This window comes from Salmo salar, chromosome ssa19, assembly GCF_905237065.1.
Source record: "Salmo salar chromosome ssa19, Ssal_v3.1, whole genome shotgun sequence".
Classification (NCBI taxonomy): domain Eukaryota; kingdom Metazoa; phylum Chordata; class Actinopteri; order Salmoniformes; family Salmonidae; genus Salmo; species Salmo salar.
Genome location: NC_059460.1, coordinates 80,969,154 through 80,991,301, shown reverse-complemented (window position 1 = coordinate 80,991,301; position 22,148 = coordinate 80,969,154). Strand labels below are relative to the sequence as shown.

At 42.3% G+C, this 22,148-nt stretch overlaps 2 protein-coding genes across 6 annotated transcripts in view; one reads left to right on the top strand and one right to left on the bottom strand.

The window, feature by feature from the left end:
- The window catches only part of LOC106579709 (abl interactor 1), a 144,716-nt gene extending 142,208 nt beyond the window's left edge, over nucleotides 1-2,508 (bottom strand). For all 4 annotated transcript variants that reach the window (XM_045702796.1, XM_045702797.1, XM_045702798.1 and 1 more), the window contains exon 1: nucleotides 2,226-2,508. In XM_045702796.1, coding sequence (XP_045558752.1) covers nucleotides 2,226-2,453 — 228 coding nt within the window. In that variant the 5' untranslated portion in view covers nucleotides 2,454-2,508. The remainder of the gene's footprint in view (nucleotides 1-2,225) is intronic.
- A 908-nt stretch (nucleotides 2,509-3,416) lies between these two features.
- On the top strand, nucleotides 3,417-21,237 carry LOC106579699 (acyl-CoA-binding domain-containing protein 5A). Of its 2 annotated transcripts, none has more exons than XM_014159833.2 (13): nucleotides 3,417-3,504; nucleotides 3,904-4,029; nucleotides 4,326-4,446; nucleotides 5,705-5,777; nucleotides 6,069-6,186; nucleotides 13,222-13,458; nucleotides 13,571-13,774; nucleotides 16,072-16,160; nucleotides 16,236-16,479; nucleotides 16,643-16,842; nucleotides 17,212-17,262; nucleotides 20,352-20,451; nucleotides 20,935-21,237. In XM_014159833.2, exons 2-13 carry the CDS (start codon nucleotides 3,945-3,947, stop codon nucleotides 21,072-21,074), a joined length of 1,662 nt encoding a protein of 553 aa, XP_014015308.2. In that variant the 5' UTR covers nucleotides 3,417-3,504; nucleotides 3,904-3,944; the 3' UTR covers nucleotides 21,075-21,237. The 2 variants fall into 2 exon arrangements, with proteins under 2 accessions (XP_014015308.2, XP_014015309.2); XM_014159834.2 differs by having other exon boundaries at nucleotides 20,352-20,461.
- The last annotated feature ends 911 nt before the right edge of the window (nucleotides 21,238-22,148 follow it).

Below are 22,148 nucleotides of genomic sequence, written 5' to 3'. Positions count from 1 at the left end.
TTTTGCATTATTTAAACCAAATTGAACATGTTTCATTATTTATTTGAGACTAAATTGATTTTATTGATGTATTATATTAAGTTAAAATAAGTGTTCATTCAGTATTGTTGTAATTGTCATTATTACAAATAAATAAATTTAAAAAATCGGCGGATTAATCGGCATCGGCTTTTTTCGGTCCTCCAATAATCGGTACCGGCGGTGAAAAATCATAATCGGCCGACCTGTAATATATACTCTACTTTACTGTACAGTACTGTATTGTACTGATCTATAATGACTTTACTGTATTGTACTAGCCTATACTCTACTGTACAGTACTGTCCTATAATCTACTCTACATTACTGTACTGTACAGTACTGACCTATACTCTACTCTACTTTACTGTACAGTACTGTATTGTACTGATCTATAATGACTTTACTGTATTGTACTAGCCTATACTCTACTGCACAGTACTGACCTATAATCTACTCTACTTTACTGTATTGTACTGACCTATTCTCTACTGTACAGTACTGATCTATACTCTTCTTTACTGCACTGCGCTCTACCTCCTCAATATTTTGGCATTCAGGTCCAAACAAGTCACTTTCTGACCACTTCTTTCATGGCAAACATGTACGGAAAGTTTTGTTTAGATCAAAAGGGATGCTGTCAAAATGTTATTGAATTGGAGTTGGATGGAGTTGGAAACACCCTTTATAACTGATTTAATGTTGTATTATTTTATGGACTCTTTAATGTTCCGTCACAGAAAACATTTCATCTGGATTCTCAGCAGCAAACTATAGCCTCTTCACACTGATGGGGAGTTGTAGATTATTTTCAGCACTTGAGAGGTAGATCTCAGCAGCAAACTATAACCTCTTCACACTCATTGGTGTTCGTCTAGGACCAAGACAGCTCATCAAATGTCTTCTTACGCAACAACTTATTCACGTTAACTAAATGTTATAACAGAGCCACTGAGTGGAATCCATTTTATCATCTACATCTAGACAATACGTGTGATGTATATTCACAGAATAGGACAAAAATAACGAGTTTCCAAACACACATTCCCTGAGATTGAATGAGGTCTTGCCTACAGTTTTGATTTTTTTTTGTAGTGGCAGACTCCAAAATCAGAATATCAATCTACTAAATTAATTTAAAAATCAGCTCTGACATTCTGTTAAGGGCCAATAAAAACCCAGTTTGCAAAGCTATGGTCCATAGCCACACCTCTATCAATAACTTCAGCTGCTAGCCCACAATTAAAGTCATTCTAATGCAGCAGCCCCCTTGGGGCTAGTCAAAGCCAACTTGGCAGGATGAGGTAACACACATAAAAATAACCCTGTAAAATAATTACATTTCCGTTGTCCTTGCATCTATGAACTCAGTTCAGGAATTTGTGAAACCATGACCAAATTCCACACTCACCATCTGTGAAACTTAGTTAAAGGATAACACAATCATAAAGGGAAAATTGCAGAAGCATTCGCTGAAAAACAAGCTCTGAAGTCTGATATTCGCCAGATAGTATTTTTTTTTACAAATACTTCTCCTAAGCAGTTTGTGTGAATGAATATGTGGGCTAATTACGTCAAACAGTAATAAGCTCCTTATAAATGCCTTGAAATGTATACGTTTGCAATTGCTTACAATATCATAGTCCTCCTACCTATTGCAAATATATCACAGCAAATCCTAATGAACTAGGTGTAATTAAATAAATAAAAGGAAATAAAATGTCTTAGCTCTCTCAGTGTCTGTGAGAGACAGTAACTAAACAAGGCCAGTGTTATCCAGAGTACAACTGCTACTCTACTTTGTAACAATCAGATTAAATATGTCTAGTACATCACGTTTCACTGACATTGTTTTCAACAGCGTCATACTTTTAGTTATTATTAAAAGAAAGATAGAGAGCAGAAGTTAGTACTAGACACACCCTCTGTGTAAACGAACTAAATGTGACCAAGGGACCAGTACAACAATGTAATGGATGGGCAAGACCGTGTCCAACGTGTCCGGTGCGGTGAAACTACACACCGAAATGGACAAAGAGTCTCAGTGGATGTGTAATCTCTACGATCTAGTACTGTGGTCATTCATTGTGATCATTTCAATTTATTTATCTACATTTCCTCTTCCCAGTATCACACCAGTTCAACGATAATAATTCAGAGATAACAATGTTGAGTAAAAAAAAATCACTCGTTTTTTTTTTGCTTACCTGAACATAATTGTTTTCACAGTAGTCTGCTACCCGTGTGAGATTCTGGTAACTCTCTACAAGAGCTCTTTTACCGGCTGGAATTTCCTCCTCTAACAACATTTGCAGCTCTGCCATCTTACATCTCCCCGCATAGCGACTTCGCTTTCGCTTTGACTGAGGTTTGAAACAACCAGCTCTGCCACGGGAAAAAGAAGAAAGTCCTTCGCCTGGTATTGTGGGATTCATGGGGTGTATTCATTAGTCTGACTACGTTGCAAAACGTTTCGTCTGTTGCAAAACTTTTGAGATAACAATGTTTCTGTTGCAAAACGTTTGCAACAGAAACAGTTTACCGTTTACTCTCTAGGAACCAAATGGAAGCAAGCATACCGAACAGAACGAAACGGGGAGAGACCTGAGTTTGATCAATAGAAACTCTCGTTTTCCGTTCCAAATCGTTTACCGTTTCGATAAGGCCTAAACGGTTTCCGTTGAAAAACGTTTTGCAACGGAATCTGATTAATGAATAGACCCCTGGCCTCGCTTTCACATCGGCGCAGTGAGCAACAAAAAAAAAAAAAAAACCCAGCTGCTGGAGAAGTTCTCCAGATTGTCACTAATTACCACAGTCACAACGTCGAATTTGGCTATATCATAAAATGTATAAAAACAAAAAAATATCTTTATCGTCTAAATTTAAGGTTAGGGTAAGGCATAATGTAATCAGTGTGGTTAAAGTTAGGGGTGAGCTTAAAATTACATTTTTAGGAAGATACATTGTAGAAATAGGTGGGGTTTAGGACTTTGTGGCTGTGGTAACTAGTGACGCCTCTCCTCTTCCTCTGACCAAAACATGGATCACCGCGTAGAATGCTGGGATATGTAGTGCTATAATGTATCCTTGTCTGGGCTTCAGATCGGCAAAAATCCTCACATTTTATACAAAACATCAACGCGTGAGGATGTTTATGCCTTTGCGACATTTCTTATTGTGGCCAACAACACATAGTATTGTGTTGGCTTACATCCCTTTACCATACATTTGTTTTTAGGTCAATTACACGCTCAGCTATAGACTGTATTTAGAACTACATATCCAGTAAGCTCTAACTGTGGCTGGTGCAATGTGGAGCTTGTAGGCATTTTGATGTAATAATAAAGGACATATTTATCTCCATCCAGGCAGTAGAAAACTACAACTCCCATAGCATGCAGTGCCTGTCACTACTGTATTGTGCATGTCTTCTGTTGGTAAGTAAAGAGAGGTCGTAGTCTCAAGCAGGTAGATCATTAAATGGTGAGTGACAAACATGGCCTTATGAGCTTATTTACCGAGTGCAATGTATATATTTTTGTTGTGTTCATTAGAAAGATAAATTATTAGGGATGTTTTTAAAATCATTTGTTTAGTCTCTGTGGCATTGAGTGCTCTAAAATTCACAGACGACATAACCTTACCAGTGGTTTTGGTTTAGCTTAGCTGTTATGAGGTTGTAGTCAAATAGTCACCTATAGTACTTATATATCTATATTTGAAGTACTTTTATGTTATTGTGAACGGTTTTCATATTATTTGACCAATGTTATTACGGGTGTATGACCTAGCTATACACAACAATATATATTTCTGCAACCCATACTCAACTCTCATGTTGTACATTCCTGTCTTGACCACTTTAATGATGATTATCCCTAGGTTTTGAAGAGTTCGCTAACGTAATTCACACTTTTGGGGTTATGATGGAGATTGAGGATGGAAAACCATTGTACGAGCGGAGGTTTGATGCCGCTGTCAAAGTGATACAAAGCTTGCCTCCAGACGGTAAGGGCTATGAGGGCTAAATGCAACATTGCAGCCTAAAGCCAATTATTGTTAACCTACTTTCCAAAGCTCTCTGGGAGTAGGTATATTTACACACCTGAATAATATCACAATTAAATTCATTGTGTTAAAACCTAAAGAGTTTTCCAAAAGACCATGTTTTTACTGCAAATATTCTTAGTCTGGGTACCAGTCTGTTTGAGTTATCATTCCTCTCATTGACACTCCTCATTCTCATTTCAGGACAATATATTCTGCAGTAAGATGTATTTTTTTATTTTGTGTATCTATTTCAGGTTCCTTTCAGCCCTCCAATGACATGATGCTCAAGTTTTACAGTTACTACAAACAGTCCACACTAGGACCCTGCAACACACCCAGACCTGGTTTCTGGGACCCCATGGGCAAAGTCAAATGGTAATGCAAACAGACCAGTAGGATTCAAATAGGGTCTAAGTCAAATGGTAATGCAAACCGACCAGTAGGATTCAAATAGGGTCTAAGTCAAATGGTAATGCAAACCGACCAGTAGGATTCAAATAGAGTCTAAGTCAAATGGTAATGCAAACCGACCAGTAGGATTCAAATAGAGTCTAAGTCAAATGGTAATGCAAACAGACCAGTAGGATTCAAATAGAGTCTAAGTCAAATGGTAATGCAAACAGACCAGTAGGATTCAAATAGGGTCTAAGTCAAATGGTAATGCAAACCGACCAGGAGGATTCAAATAGGGTCTAAGTCAAATGGTAATGCAAACAGACCAGTAGGATTCAAATAGGGTCTTCTAACGACGACAGAGATTTGTCTGTACTGTAAGTCCTTGCGGTTAACTTTCCCATTGCCGCATTTTGTCTGATAAAATCTGGACCTGTTGTGCTGAAGAGGCATGATATGTCATGTCACCTTTTACCCACTTGGCGGCAGTTGACTGTTTTTACTTGTTTGTATATATAAAAATTAAACAATTACATTTTTTTATTGAAGATCTCGCCACTGAGGGAATCCTTTTTTAGAAATGACACTGCAGCTGTTTATGAATCGGTTTAACTATTATACTTTTAGACTGTTATTGCTCTACTGAGCCTTACATTTAGAGTTGGCAGGCCAGCTGCTGATTTAGGTTCATGAGCGTCTGGGTCATTGACCAAGTGGAGACTCTCTGCTGATAACAAATAACACGATGATCTGAACGATAATGACTTTACGTGCTGTCCACGACTCCTATGAGAATGTCCATTATGTCTAAGAGTTAAAGCATTTAAAGCAACTGGATCACAATACCCAAGATCCTTAAAAGCAGTTGTTTCTGTTACTGATAACTTAACTCAAATCAAATTTTATTGGTCACATACACATGGTTAGCAGAGGTTATTGCGAGTGTAGCGAAATGCTTGTGTTTCTAGTTCCGACAGTGCAGCAATATCTAACATGTAATCTAACAATTCCACAACAACTACTTAATACACACAAATCTAGGTAAAGGAATGGAATAAGAATATAGAAATATATGGATGAGCAATGACAGAGTGGCATAGGCTAAGATACAGTAGATAGTATAGAATACAGTATATATTCTATACTGTTAACCTGTGTTATCACTTGAAGAGGTATTAAACTCTAGGTAGGAGACTGTCAGTGTAGGTGTTATTTCAAACATCTTGTTCTGTCTATTTAGGGATGCATGGAATGATCTGGGAGAAATGCCCAAGGAAGAGGCAATGATTGCTTATGTTGATGAATTGAAGCTGGTAAGTGTTTTGTCTTGAATGGATATGAATGTCAATGCAGAAGTCAGCATACCAGCGTTGGCGGGTATTCTAATAGATTGTTGATGAGTCCAGGAAGTAAGTGGAATTCTATTCTTTAATTGAAATTTCCTGAGTTCAGTTAAGTTAAAAAGGAATTGACTCCCAACCCAGAGTTGGATCATTTTGTTGATGAAAATCTGTCTAAATGACGTTCAGACAGGATGGCCTGTATGTCAGTGTACGTCAGAGGGCACTACATGTGTTTGTTGTCGTGTTGTGTTTAAACAACAGATCCTTGAGGGCATGCCCTGTACAGCTGAGGTAGAGCAGCTGCTGCTGGTGCTGGGCCCCTTCTATGAACAGGTGCAAGAGAAGAAGCACATAAATCAGGTGTCCGACCTGTCTGCAGGTACTGTCACTACCTTTTTAATCTAATTTGATTTCATATGAATTTGATTTGATTTTATTTGGCATGTCTTCCATTTTAACTTATACATTTCTATCATGTACTCAGCCCGTTTGACAAAATTTGCTAGGCAACTTCAAGGCAAGTCTATAGATGTGTATTTACCCACAATTCCCAGATCATTTTAGTTATGTCTGATGTTGTAGTTCAGTATAAATAGGTTTTAATTTTCTTTTATTTTAGCTTTATATCTCATAGTTTGGTTGAATTAGAATTTATCTCCCGCTATGTCTCCCACTATGTCTCCCGCTATGTCTCCCGGTATGTCTCCCGCTATGTCTCCGGTATGTCTCCCGCTATGTCTCCCGGTATGTCTCCCGGTATGTCTCCCGCTATGTCTCCCGCTATGTCTCCCGCTATGTCTCCCGCTATGTCTCCCGCTATGTCTCCCGCTATGTCTCCCGGTATGTCTCCCGGTATGTCTCCCGCTATGTCTCCCGCTATGTCTCCCGGTATGTCTCCCGCTATGTCTCCCGGTATGTCTCCCGCTATGTCTCCCGGTATGTCTCCCGGTATGTCTCCCGCTATGTCTCCCGCTATGTCTCCCGGTATGTCTCCCGCTATGTCTCCCGCTATGTCTCCCGGTATGTCTCCCGGTATGTCTCCCGCTATGTCTCCCGGTATGTCTCCCGCTATGTCTCCCGCTATGTCTCCCGCTATGTCTCCCGGTATGTCTCCCGCTATGTCTCCCGCTATGTCTCCCGGTATGTCTCCCGGTATGTCTCCCGGTATGTCTCCCGCTATGTCTCCCGGTATGTCTCCCGCTATGTCTCCCGCTATGTCTCCCGGTATGTCTCCCGGTATGTCTCCCGGTATGTCTCCCGCTATGTCTCCCGCTATGTCTCCCGGTATGTCTCCCGGTATGTCTCCCGCTATGTCTCCCGGTATGTCTCCCGCTATGTCTCCCGGTATGTCTCCCGGTATGTCTCCCGCTATGTCTCCCGCTATGTCTCCCGGTATGTCTCCCGCTATGTCTCCCGCTATGTCTCCCGCTATGTCTCCCGGTATGTCTCCCGCTATGTCTCCCGGTATGTCTCCCGGTATGTCTCCCGCTATGTCTCCCGCTATGTCTCCCGGTATGTCTCCCGCTATGTCTCCCGCTATGTCTCCCGGTATGTCTCCCGGTATGTCTCCCGGTATGTCTCCCGCTATGTCTCCCGCTATGTCTCCCGGTATGTCTCCCGGTATGTCTCCCGCTATGTCTCCCGCTATGTCTCCCGGTATGTCTCCCGCTATGTCTCCCGCTATGTCTCCCCGGTATGTCTCCCGCTATGTCTCCCGCTATGTCTCCCGGTATGTCTCCCGCTATGTCTCCCGGTATGTCTCCCGCTATGTCTCCCGCTATGTCTCCCGGTATGTCTCCCGGTATGTCTCCCGCTATGTCTCCCGCTATGTCTCCCGGTATGTCTCCCGCTATGTCTCCCGCTATGTCTCCCGCTATGTCTCCCGGTATGTCTCCCGGTATGTCTCCCGCTATGTCTCCCGGTATGTCTCCCGCTATGTCTCCCGCTATGTCTCCCGCTATGTCTCCCGCTATGTCTCCCGGTATGTCTCCCGCTATGTCTCCCGGTATGTCTCCCGGTATGTCTCCCGGTATGTCTCCCGCTATGTCTCCCGGTATGTCTCCCGGTATGTCTCCCGCTATGTCTCCCGCTATGTCTCCCGGTATGTCTCCCGCTATGTCTCCCGCTATGTCTCCCGCTATGTCTCCCGGTATGTCTCCCGGTATGTCTCCCGCTATGTCTCCCGGTATGTCTCCCGGTATGTCTCCCGCTATGTCTCCCGCTATGTCTCCCGCTATGTCTCCCGGTATGTCTCCCGGTATGTCTCCCGCTATGTCTCCCGCTATGTCTCCCGGTATGTCTCCCGCTATGTCTCCCGCTATGTCTCCCGGTATGTCTCCCGCTATGTCTCCCGCTATGTCTCCCGGTATGTCTCCCGCTATGTCTCCCGCTATGTCTCCCGGTATGTCTCCCGGTATGTCTCCCGGTATGTCTCCCGCTATGTCTCCCGGTATGTCTCCCGCTATGTCTCCCGGTATGTCTCCCGCTATGTCTCCCGGTATGTCTCCCGGTATGTCTCCCGGTATGTCTCCCGCTATGTCTCCCGGTATGTCTCCCGGTATGTCTCCCGCTATGTCTCCCGGTATGTCTCCCGGTATGTCTCCCGGTATGTCTCCCGCTATGTCTCCCGCTATGTCTCCCGGTATGTCTCCCGCTATGTCTCCCGCTATGTCTCCCGCTATGTCTCCCGGTATGTCTCCCGGTATGTCTCCCGGTATGTCTCCCGCTATGTCTCCCGCTATGTCTCCCGCTATGTCTCCCGGTATGTCTCCCGGTATGTCTCCCGCTATGTCTCCCGCTATGTCTCCCGGTATGTCTCCCGGTATGTCTCCCGGTATGTCTCCCGCTATGTCTCCCGCTATGTCTCCCGCTATGTCTCCCGGTATGTCTCCCGGTATGTCTCCCGCTATGTCTCCCGGTATGTCTCCCGCTATGTCTCCCGCTATGTCTCCCGGTATGTCTCCCGCTATGTCTCCCGCTATGTCTCCCGCTATGTCTCCCGGTATGTCTCCCGCTATGTCTCCCGCTATGTCTCCCGGTATGTCTCCCGGTATGTCTCCCGCTATGTCTCCCGGTATGTCTCCCGCTATGTCTCCCGCTATGTCTCCCGCTATGTCTCCCGCTATGTCTCCCGGTATGTCTCCCGGTATGTCTCCCGCTATGTCTCCCGCTATGTCTCCCGCTATGTCTCCCGGTATGTCTCCCGGTATGTCTCCCGGTATGTCTCCCGGTATGTCTCCCGCTATGTCTCCCGCTATGTCTCCCGGTATGTCTCCCGCTATGTCTCCCGGTATGTCTCCCGGTATGTCTCCCGGTATGTCTCCCGGTATACAATATACAGTGCATTCGGAAAGTATTCAGTCCTTTTTCCCCATGTTGTTATGTTACAGCCTTATTGTAAAATGGATCAAATACAAACATGTCCTCATCAATCTACCTACACACAAAACCCCATAATGACATCACAATACCCCATAATGACATCACAATGACATCACAATACCCCATAATGACAAAGCGAAAACAGCTTTTTAGACATTTTTGCAAATGTATATAAAAAAATCTATAATATCTTATTTACAAAAGTATTCAGGACCTTTGCTATGAGACTCGAAATTGAGCTGAGGTGCATCCTGTTTCCATTGATCATCCTTGAGATTTTTTTACAACTTGATTGGAGTAAAACTGTGGTAAATTCAATTGATTGGACATGATTGGGGAAAGGTACCAAATAGTTCCTGCAGCATTGAAGGTCCCCAATAACACATTGGCCACCATCATTCTTAAAAGGAAGAAGTTTGGAACCACCAAGACTCTTCTTAGAGCTGGCCGCCCTGCCAAACTGAACAATCAGGGGGAGAATGGCCTTGTTCAGGGATGTGACCAAGAACCCGATGGTCACTCTGATAGAGCTCCAGAGTTCCTCTGTGGAGATGGGAGAACCTTCCAGAAGGACAACCATCTCTGCAGCACTCCAGAAATCAGGACTTTATGGTAGAGTGGCCAGCCCGGAAGCCAATCCTCAGTAAAAGGTACATGACAGCCCACTTGGAGTTTGTTAAAAGGCACCTAAAGGACTCTCAGACCATGAGAAACAAGATTCTCTGGTCTGATGAAACCAAGATTGAACTCTTTGGCCTGAATGCCAAGTGCCACATCTGGAGAAAACCTGGCACCATCCCTACAGGGAATCATGGTGGTGGCAGCATCATGCTGTGGGGATGTTTTTCAGCAGCAGGGACTGGGAGACTAGTCAGGGTCGAGGGAAAGAGATGAACGAAGCAAAGTACAGAGAGATCCTTGATGAAAGCCTGCTCCAGAGCGCTCAGGACCTCAGACTGGGGCGAAGGTTCACCTTCCAACAGGACAACGACCCTAAGCACACAGCCAAGACAAGACAGGAGTGGCTTCGGGACAAGTCTCTGAATGTCCTTGAGTGGCCCAGCCAGAGCCCAGACTTGAACCCAATCGAACATTTCTGGAGAGACCTGAAAATAGCTGTGCAGTGACGCTTCCCATCCAACCTGACACAGCTTGAGAGGATCTGCAGAGAAGAATGGGAGAAACTCCCCAAATGCAGGTGTGTCAAGCTTGTAGTGTCATATACAAGAAGACTCGAGGCTGTAATCGCTGCCAAAGGTGCTTCAACAAAGTATTGAGTAAATGGTCTGAATACTTATGTAAATTATATATTAGTGTTTTATTTTTAATACATTTGCAAAAATGTCTAAATACTGTTTTTGCTTTGTCATTATGGGGTATTGTGTGTAGATTGATGAGGTAAAAAAACAATTGAATCCATTTTAGAATAAGTGGAAAAAGTCAAGGGATCTGACTACTTTCCAAATGCACTGTATATACAAAAGTATGTGGACACCCCTTCAAATTAGTGGATTCGGCTATTTCAGCCACACCCGTTACTGACAGGTGTATAAAATCGAGCACACAGTCATGCAATCTCCATAGACAAACATTGACTGTAGAATGGCCTTACTGAAGAGCTCAGTGACTTTCAACGTGGCACCGTCATACTGTAGGGAGCCACCTTTCCAACAAGTCAGTTAGTCACATTTCTGCCCTACTAAAGCTGCCCCAGTCAACTGTAAGTGCTGTTATTGTGAAGTGGAAATGTTTAGGAGCAACAATGGCTCAGCCGTGAAGTGGTAGGCCACACAAGCTCACAGAACGGGACCGCTGAGTGCTGAAGCGCGTAGCACGTGAAAATGATCTGTAGTTGGTTGCAACACTTACTACCGAGTTACAAACTGCCTCTGGAACCAACATCAGCACAAGAACTGATTTCGGGAGCTTCATGAAATGGGTTTCCATGGCCGAGCAGCCACACACAAGCGTAAGATCACCATGCCCAATACCAAGCGTCGGCTGGAGTGGTGTAAAGCTCCCTGACATTGGACTCTGGAGCAGTGGAAACATCTTCTCTGGACAGATGAATCACGCTTCTTCACCCTCTGGCAGTCCGACGGTAGAATCTGGGTTTGGTGGATGCCAGGAGAACACTACCTGCCCGAATGCATAGTGCCAACTGTAAAGTTTGGTGGAGGAGGAATAATGGTCTGGGGCTGTTTTTCATGGTTTGGGCCCCTTAGTTCCAGTGAAGGGGAATCTTAACGCTATAGCATACAATTACATTCTAGATGATTCTGTGCTTGCAACTTTGTGGCAACAGTTTGGGGAAGACCCTTTCCTGTTTCACCATGACAATGCCCCCGTGGACAAAGCAAGGTCCATGCAGAAATGTTTGGTGAGATTGATGTGGAAGAACTTGATTGGCCTGCACAGAGCCCTGACCTCAACCACATCGAACACCTTTGGGATGAATTGGAAGGCCGACTGCAAGCCAGGCCTAATTGCCCAACATAATTTCCCGACCTCACTAATGCGCTTGTGGCTGAATGCATGCAAGTCCCTGCAGCAATGTTCCAACATCTAGTGGAAAGCCTTCCCAGAAGAGTGGAGGCTGTTATAGTAGCCATGGGGGGGACCAACTCCATATTAATGCCCATTATTCTGGAATGAGATGTTCGACAAGCAGGTGTCCACATACTTTTGGTTATGTGGTGTATCTCCTAGTATATCTCCTGGTATATCTCCTAGTATAACTCCTGGTATATCTCCTAGTATATCTCCTAGTATATCTCCTGGTGTATCTCCTGGTATATCTCCTAATATATCTCCTGGTATATCTCCTAGTATATATCCTGGTATATCTCCTGGTATATCTCCTAGTATATCTCCTAGTATATCTCCTAGTGTATCTCCTAATGTATCTCCTAGTATATCTCCTGGTATATCTCCTAGTATATCTCCTAGTATATCTCCTAGTATATCTCCTGGTATATCTCCTTGTGTATCTCCTAGTATATCTCCTGGTATATCTCCTGGTATATCTCCTGGTATATCTCCTGGTGTATCTCCTGGTGTATCTCCTGGTATATCTCCTGGTATATCTCCTAGTATATCTCCTGGTATATCTCCTGGTGTATCTCCTAGTATATCTCCTGGTGTATCTCCTGGTGTATCTCCTAGTGTATCTCCTGGTGTATCTCCTGGTATATCTCCTAGTATATCTCCTGGTATATCTCTTGGTATATCTCTGAGTATATCTCCTGGTATATCTCCTGGTGTATCTCCTAGTGTATCTCATGGTGTATCTCCTGGTATATCTCCTAGTATATCTCCTGGTATATCTCTTGGTATATCTCTGAGTATATCTCCTGGTATATCTCCTGGTATATCTCCGAGTATATCTCAGAGTATATCTCCTGGTATATCTCCTGGTATATCTCCTAATGTATCTCCTGGTGTATCTTCTGGTATATCTCCTGGTATATCTCCTGGTATATCTCCTAATGTATCTCCTGGTGTATCTTCTGGTATATCTCCTAGTATATGTCCTGGTATATCTCCTGGTATATCTCCTGGTATATCTCCTAGTATATCTCCTGGTATATCTCCTTGTATATCTCCTGGTATATCTCCTAGTATATGTCCTGGTATATCTCCTAGTATATCTCCTGGTATATCTCCTAGTATATGTCCTGGTATATCTCCTAGTATATCTCCTGGTATATCTCCTAGTATATCTCCTGGTATATCTCCTGGTATATCTCCTGGTATATCTCCTAATGTATCTCCTGGTATATCTCCTGGTATATCTCCTGGTATATCTCCTGGTATATCTCCTGGTATATCTCCTGGTATATCTCCTGGTATATCTCCTGGTATATGTCCTGGTATATCTCCTGGTATATCTCCTAGTGTATCTCCTGGTATATCTCCTAGTATATCTCCTAGTGTATCTCCTGGTATATCTCCTTGTTTAGGTAAATTAAACTAGCAGTAACATAAAGGTTTAGTTCTATATCATTGTAACACAGTTGTTTCTATGACACAGGTTTTGGGACCATGATTACATCAGCACCTTCAAAAAGTGTCACGAGGAGCATCATTAGGACGATGGAAATGAACGGCACTTTGGAGACACGGCCACCCAGACCAGCGGTTGAGCCTCCAGAGCCCAACGTCATGGCAGTGAAGGAACAGGGGGAGGAAGAGGAGTTTGAGTTTGATGAGGAAGATGAAATTGATGTAGAAGAAGAAGAAATTGCTGAGATAAAAGAGGTGAAAAAAGGTATGTTGTCAAACATTAGAACAAGAAAATAACAATATATAAAAATTAAAAAAATAGGAAAACGTTAAGCAGAAAAAATCTTGTAATAATATATTTAGAAAATGTCTTTCAGCAAATGAAAAGTCAAAGAAAAAGGGCTCATCCAGGAGACCTAAAGTCCCCCTGTCTGAAGGTAATGTGGGGAACGGGATGAGCCACTTTTCCAATGGGACCCACACCTCCAAGGCTGCCCTGAACAGTGAGGACTCAGAGGAGGGCCTCTTGAGCAGCATCCTGCCCCTGGAGCCCCATGTCCAGGTCAACGGTCACCACGCAGGTAGGGACCACCAGATCCATGTGTTTAGAGAGTTGTTTTCTCTCAATTAACATCACATGGGGGATATTTAAACAATTATATTTAACTGAATGTCTAGGACTAGAACAATAATCTAAAAAGTGTCCCAACTCGTCTCTGAGTAGCACTTAATGTTGTGTTGCTGTATTCCGTCTGTTAGTTAGAATGTTGTGTTACTGTATTCCGTCTGTTAGTTAGAATGTTGCGTTACTGTATTCCGTCTGTTAGTTAGAATGTTGCGTTACTGTATTCCGTCTGTTAGTTAGAATGTTGTGTTACTGTATTCCGTCTGTTAGTTAGAATGTTGCGTTACTGTATTCCGTCTGTTAGTTAGAATGTTGCGTTACTGTATTCCGTCTGTTAGTTAGAATGTTGCGTTACTGTATTCTGTCTGTTAGTTAGAATGTTGCGTTACTGTATTCCGTCTGTTAGTTAGAATGTTGCGTTACTGTATTCCGTCTGTTAGTTAGAATGTTACGTTACTGTATTCCGTCTGTTAGTTCGAATGTTGCGTTACTGTATTCCGTCTGTTAGTTCGAATGTTGCGTTACTGTATTCCGTCTGTTAGTTCGAATGTTGCGTTACTGTATTCCGTCTGTTAGTTAGAATGTTGCGTTACTGTATTCCGTCTGTTAGTTAGAATGTTGCGTTACTGTATTCCGTCTGTTAGTTAGAATGTTGCGTTACTGTATTCCGTCTGTTAGTTAGAATGTTGCGTTACTGTATTCCGTCTGTTAGTTAGAATGTTGCGTTACTGTATTACGTCTGTTAGTTAGAATGTTGCGTTACTGTATTCCGTATGTTAGTTAGAATGTTGCGTTACTGTATTCCGTCTGTTAGTTAGAATGTTGAGTTACTGTATTCCGTCTGTTAGTTAGAATGTTGCGTTACTGTATTCCGTCTGTTAGTTAGAATGTTGCGTTACTGTATTCCGTCTGTTAGTTAGAATGTTGCGTTACTGTATTCCGTCTGTTAGTTAGAATGTTGCGTTACTGTATTCCGTCTGTTAGTTAGAATGTTGCGTTACTGTATTCCGTCTGTTAGTTAGAATGTTGCGTTACTGTATTCCGTCTGTTAGTTAGAATGTTGCGTTACTGTATTCCGTCTGTTAGTTAGAATGTTGTGCATACATTACCGTGGCGGAAGGTTTGAGTTCCCTATGCCCCAAGGGGCTATAAAAGTATTTTATCCAATGGCCACAGGATTGTAAATTGTAAATTTGTGCTTTTCAAGAGCATAATATACTATTTATTGTAAACACAAAAAGGTAGAAACTCTTTCCCCTGTGGTAACCAATAGGTATTTCAGGCACTGTAGAACAAGGTAGAAACCAACCAATCAGCTGCATGACGATTAGTACTTGTCTTTATGATTGTAATGTACAGTATACCATAGACTTACCTATTCCAGTGTATATCAGGCCTAGAGTTGTCTGTTACAACAGAATTGAGGCTTGAATTTGGATAGAATGAAGGTTTGCCATTGATATCTAGTATGCTGAATATCAGCATTACTCTCTAAAAGAAGAAGCAGGCGTTATGGAAGGCATTATGGGCCTAATCCAGATTGTCCATTAACTAGATGTCTGAAAAAAGGTTTCAAAATGGATACTCAGCACCCTAGTGGGCGGATGTCCTCATGGATCCTTGGCCATGTGATCTTATTAAGCTGCTCAGCTTTACTCCCAGAGCTGTTGCAACTCTGCACTTCCCTGGGAACAGACACAGACTTCCCTGCTCTGATGGGTTGCAGTGACATTATCCCCCTAAAAGCTGATCTGGTCTAGGGCCAGTGGACCTCGAACCATCTCTTCACATCCAATCAATGATCACCTTCAGAAAGGTTTGCGTTTGGAATGTGGAACACATACAGTGCCAGTCAACAGTTTGGACCCACCTACTCATTCAAGGGTTTTTCTTTATTTTGTACTATTTTCTACATTGTAGAATAATAGTGAAGACATCAAACTACAAAATAACACACTTTTTTGGTTACTACATGATTCCATATGTGTTATTTCATAGTTTTGATGTCTTCACTATTATTCTACAATGTAGAAAATAGTATAAATAAATAAAACCCCTGTAATGAGTAGGTGTGTCTAAACTGTTGACTGGTACTGTATAATGCAAATGGACATCAAAGGCCTCTGCACTGGTTACATTTGTGTTCCTTCTTAATGGGTCCTGCTAGCACAAACATCTCTCTGAAGGAAGGTTCCCATATGGCGAAGAGTCGAGGCTGACCTGTATGGGACATTGTGCTATCTATTCCTATAGATCTGGATGTATCCTGGCCCCGTCATGTGACCAGTGACTCAGACAGCGAGGTCTACTGTGACTCTATGGACCAGTTTGGCCTGGAAGAGGTAAGAGTACACACACACACACAGAGTACAGTCAAGCACAGACAAAGCATCCTCATGTATGTGTGTTTGGTCCAGGGCTCTGAGGCACACACTGACCGCTGTCTGGAGCTGGATGAGGAAGAGCAGGGAGAGAGCCACAGCCCTCTGTCCGATCAGGAGGGGCCCGCCGAGGCACCGTGTGGAACCCCTGAGGACCCCCAGGGGCCACCCAAGGGCATCCAGTGTGGCGGGGAGGATGGGGAGACTAGTGGAGGGGCCTCTCAGAGACAACGACTGAATACAGATAGGGCCGATAGCTCCCTGGTTAGGAGAGAACGAGGTAAGGTGTGTGTGTGTGTGTGTGTGTGTGTGTGTGTGTGTGTGTGTGTGTGTGTGTGTGTGTGTGTGTGTGTGTGTGTGTGTGTGTATTAAGGGTCGTTCTTATTTCTCTAGAAGTATATGTCAGTGTTCACACCTCTCTGTGTCTCTATATTTGTTTATAGGCTCCAGGTCTTCAAGGCACGGCCTGGAGGCCCAGGGGCCCTTCCTGGGTAGCGGAGGGGACGGGGAACGATGGGGTGGAGCGGGGGCAACAGGAGGCAGTCTGAATGAGCAGATCGTAGTGGCGCTGGCCAGACTGCAGGAAGACATGCAGAGTGTCCTGGAGAGACTGCACACACTGGAGGCCCTTACTGCATCCCAGGTCAGAGACCAGAGACCCACATACCATTTTGAAACTATCTATTACACAGCCTGATAAGATAGTAACTACTGCTAAAAGGTATCTAATAACCCCCGTGACAAACATGCTGTCATGTGGTACTTCCACCTATTGCTCTCATGCCTTTTATTCATGCTCAGAAGGTAGGATTTAGGTCTAAGATGATTTAGGTCTAAGATGATTTTGGTCTAAGATGATTTAGGTCTAAGATGATTTTGGTCTAAGATGATTTAGGTCTAAGATGATTTAGGTCTAAGATGATTTAGGTCTAAGATGGACTGTAACTATTTAGTTGAGGAAGTAATGTAATGAACGTTGTTGTGTTCCTTTCTTCTCTCTTTTGTTTTCTAGTCGTTGGCTCTACCATACCCACCATCACCCCTGGCAAAGAAGGGTAGTAAGGTACGGTGCACTGGCTTTTCTGTCTGTCATTGTTTGTGTTGGACTCAGATCACATGGGTCATAGACTGAACACATGGTCATAGACTGAGCACACGGTCATAGACTGAGCACACGGTCATAGACTGAACACATGGTCATAGACTGAGCACATGGTCATAGACTGAGCACATGGTCATAGACTGAGCACATGGTCATAGACTGAGCACATGGTCATAGACTGAACACATGGTCATAGACTGAACACATGGTCATAGACTGAACACATGGTCATAGACTGAACACATGGTCATAGACTGAACACATGGTCATAGACTGAGCACATGGTCATAGACTGAGCACATGGTCATAGACTGAACACATGGTCATAGACTGAACACATGGTCATAGACTGAGCACATGGTCATAGACTGAGCACATGGTCATAGACTGAACACATGGTCATAGACTGAACACATGGTCATAGACTGAGCACATGGTCATAGACTGAACACATGGTCATAGACTGAGCACATGGTCATAGACTGAGCACATGGTCATAGACTGAACACATGGTCATAGACTGAGCACATGGTCATAGACTGAACACATGGTCATAGACTGAGCACATGGTCATAGACTGAACACATGGTCATAGACTGAGCACATGGTCATAGACTGAACACATGGTCATAGACTGAGCACATGGTCATAGACTGAGCACATGGTCATAGACTGAGCACATGGTCATAGACTGAACACATGGTCATAGACTGAACACATGGTCATAGACTGAGCACATGGTCATAGACTGAACACATGGTCATAGACTGAGCACATGGTCATAGACTGAACACATGGTCATAGACTGAACACATGGTCATAGACTGAACACATGGTCATAGACTGAACACACGGTCATAGACTGAACACATGGTCATAGACTGAACACATGGTCATAGACTGAACACATGGTCATAGACTGAACACACGGTCATAGACTGAACACACGGTCATAGACTGAACACACGGTCATAGACTGAGCACATGGTCATAGACTGAACACATGGTCATAGACTGAACACATGGTCATAGACTGAACACACGGTCATAGACTGAACACACGGTCATAGACTGAGCACATGGTCATAGACTGAACACACGGTCATAGACTGAACACACGGTCATAGACTGAACACACGGTCATAGACTGAACACACGGTCATAGACTGAACATGCCCTTTGTATTTTCCCACATACATGTATTGTGATTCAGAATACAGATTATTTTATTTTCAGGGATATTGTGAGATATATAAAGAAGGAAGTATTTATTAGGTGTGTTTTCTGAAAGCAAAGCACAGGTCTAGATTCTTTACATCGTCTAATTAGTATTATTATTCCACTCACTCTAATGCTTAACACCGCTTGAGCTGTTAACACTAAACCAACTTTAGAATGTTCAGACAGACCGTCTTCAGGTTGCTTGAGAAATATTTGTTTTTAATACTATTTATACTTTTTTTTGTAGTAGAACCATATTTGCATTAAACTCAATGCAAGTCAATGACCATAGACTTGAATGGTCGAAAATGGAGATGAGTCTTGATATATCACCGTTCAAGCTGTCAACATCAGAACAATTGTTGACATGTTCAGACTGACCCTAAGATTGCTTGTCAAATTATTATTTTTATTTTTATATACTATTAATACTTTTGTAACTGTAACTATTTAAAAGTTTGCAATTAGAATCAATGGTGACAATGACAGGTAGATATTCACAGTGACACTGCTTTCCAAACCTTCAAGACTAGAAACCCCAAAACAACTTCAGGATGCTGGAACCACTTCATGAATATATAGATTATGTAATTTATCCATCCTTAAATCAGTTTAAATTAGCACACATTTGCATATTAGAGAAAACGCCACACATCTGTAACTGTATTGTCACAAAATCCTTCGTTGTGTTGCAGGGAAGACCAAAATGCAGCGGAGTTGTGGATACTCATATTTTAATTAACAAAAAAAGAGTAAAGCATCCACTTGACAAAACAATAAATGATACCCACAACACTAAACAGTTTTGCAGGCTCACCAACGCAGTGCAAAAACAACTACCCACAAAACCAAGTGACAAACATACTCCTACATATATGACTCCCAATCAGGAACAACGATCCCCAGCTGTTCCTGATCAGGAGTCACAAGACCAACACAGAACGATAACACACACACAAGACTGCCACGTCCTGACCCCAAAACTACTACAACAGCTCCATCTGCTGGTCAGGACGTAACACGTATAAGCTATAAACACGAAACCAACTTTCAAATGTGCAGAAGACCCCAACTTAGATTTCTTAAGATTTCTTTTTTTGTTGTTGTTGAGAATCTATAGTTTTTGTACTACAACAATATTTAAATGAGTTCCCAATGCATTTCAATGGCAATTAAAGGGCCATAGACTTACATGGGGAAAATGTGTCCGCGCAAGTCCTCTTGAACCGTTTAAGCTATCAACACCAAACCAATGTGGAGACGTTCAGATTAATACTTTTTGAACTGTAAACATTTTAAAATGTGCATAAATTAACATGTGTTTGAATGAGGAACCATAGGAATACAGAGGAAGCTATTCAAAATGGTCCTGTTCCTTGGCCAATTAATCTACAAAACCAACTTTAAAACATTCAGGCTATGCTAACTTCACATTTTTTATTTTATTTTATCAACTATAACTATACTGTATACATTTGCATAAAACAACTCACCAACAGTAACTCTTGAATTGTTCAAGCTGGAGACACCAAACCAACTTTCACATGTTTAGGCTACCCTATCCACTCAATCAATCAATTAATTAATCAGTCAATAGCCAAAATCAATTAATCAATCAGTCAATAGCCAAATCAATCCATTTTTCCATATACCTACTTTTTCAACTATAAATCAGTCACCACCATTACACTTGCACTCATTAGCGCTACTGGAACTTATTTCAAAACTGAAATACTTTTAAACTATCTAGCAAGCACACCACATTTTCTTCAGGAAATGTACTTCTCTAGTTTTCAGCATATGCATTTTCATCCTATTTTGTCCTCTAGAACCCATCCTGGTGGCCTTTTGACTTGTCTCCTAGCGCCGTTGCCTTTGCTGTGGCGTGGCCATTTGTGGTGCAGTGGCTTATTCGCCTATATCTTCAACGTAAGAGAAGGTAATTCTATAGCAAGATGGGGATATTCCACAATAACTGCTAGTCAATGGTATTGTTGAGTAAATTGAGACAGATTTTGTTTATGTTATTTGGTCACCCATTCACGATTCTGCCTCTGATACTCTATAAATGCCACTTTATTATTTTTTTTATACATTTGCAAACATTTCTAAAAACCTGTTTTTGCTTTGTCATTATGGGGTATTGTGTGTAGATTGACGAAGGAAAAAAAACGATTTAATCAATTTTAGAATAAGGCTGTAATTTAACAAAATGTGGAAAAAGTTAAGGTGTCTGAATACTTTACGAATGCACTGTATCATACGAAATGTAACATATCATACTAACTGGAGTGTTTACGTACAGAATAATACAACATTCTCTGAGACCACACTGTGTTGATAACTATCAAAAGTATCACCTGAACTTTAGTAAAAATGCTTTCTAACATCGAGTCTTGTCCCCACTTTTAGACGAATCAACTGAAAAGTCTCCCGTCCCAAAGACGCAGAGCGACGATGAGAGCTCTCTCAACAGTCTCTGGTTGGGTAACAGCCGTAGGCTTCCTTCTACTTTCCCCCACACCTCTGTAACTCTAGCTTTTGCACTATGAAGATGGCACTAGGAGTAGTGAGTTGGGGGAAGCCTCACAACCCACTGGGCACTACAATTGAAATCAGAGAGAAATGTGAATGAATTGAACTGCAGCTTTATAATCATGCAAGATTATACGACTACTGTACTACATTAGTACTTTTTTTTTTTGCTCTGAAGAAATTATGATGATTTAACTTGGGCGGTAAAGTTATTGGCTGTGTATGTTGAGTATAGCTTCTTTTATTCCGTACATCTTACGGATCGGCAACTTTGATGGTGGTGTGGTCCAGGGAGAAAAAAAAACTAAACTTCCCTTTTTTTAGCGGTCCGTCTCCTGACAGCGAAGAGAAAAAAATGGACGTTTTAAAGTTAATTTCCTGCAATTCTGCATATCTTGCCATGGGGTGTAAAGAAAATGTTGCCAGTTAGTAATTTGACCATGTTTACTACAAGTTTAGATAGCTGGCCACTAGACTAACTAACCAATGTAAAAACATTTAGCTGATCTGGGCTTATTGAGTGACTTCTTGATGCACAGACAAATGTCGAAATTGTACCTTATGTATTCTATTATTCTAACTCTCATCAGGACGTTTTCTTTTGTCGGTCAAATTGGTCCGCGGGCCTACAAAAGGGGGGAGGCCCACGGGTCCACCAGTTGCCCATCCCTTGTCTTACAGCATTATAAGAACTATCCAACTTGTCCTGTAAATGCCTGCCATGGACATACTGCAACAGAAACCTTATGCCATATATCATAATAGTTGCTCAGGCTGCTAATATATGGTGATAACGCTAGGCAGATAAGTGTAAATATATAATAATGTATTTGTGGAAAGGTACATTTATATTCTGAAAATGTGTTAATTTTCATTTAATATTAGAAATAATAAATTAAGACCTTATTGTCTAGTTTTTGGTTAGGTTGTACATTACTGCTAGGATGTTAATGGTTATAACAGCCGTCGTCAGAATGAGACCAAGGTGCAGCGGAGGATGTGTTCATCTTAATGAAACCACGAAAAGGACAGCCAGACAGTTCCTGTCAGGAATAACAAAACACTAGACAGAAAACATTCACCCACAAACC

Excerpts from the sequence above, each read along its gene's own strand:
- LOC106579699 (XM_014159833.2), top strand. The coding sequence starts at position 3,945 with ATGATGGAGATTGAGGATGGAAAACCATTGTACGAGCGGAGGTTTGAT. Across the intron at positions 4,447-5,704 it reads CCCATGGGCAAAGTCAAATG|GGATGCATGGAATGATCTGG; the intron begins GTAATGCAAACA and ends CTGTCTATTTAG. Across the intron at positions 13,459-13,570 it reads GATAAAAGAGGTGAAAAAAG|CAAATGAAAAGTCAAAGAAA; the intron begins GTATGTTGTCAA and ends AATGTCTTTCAG.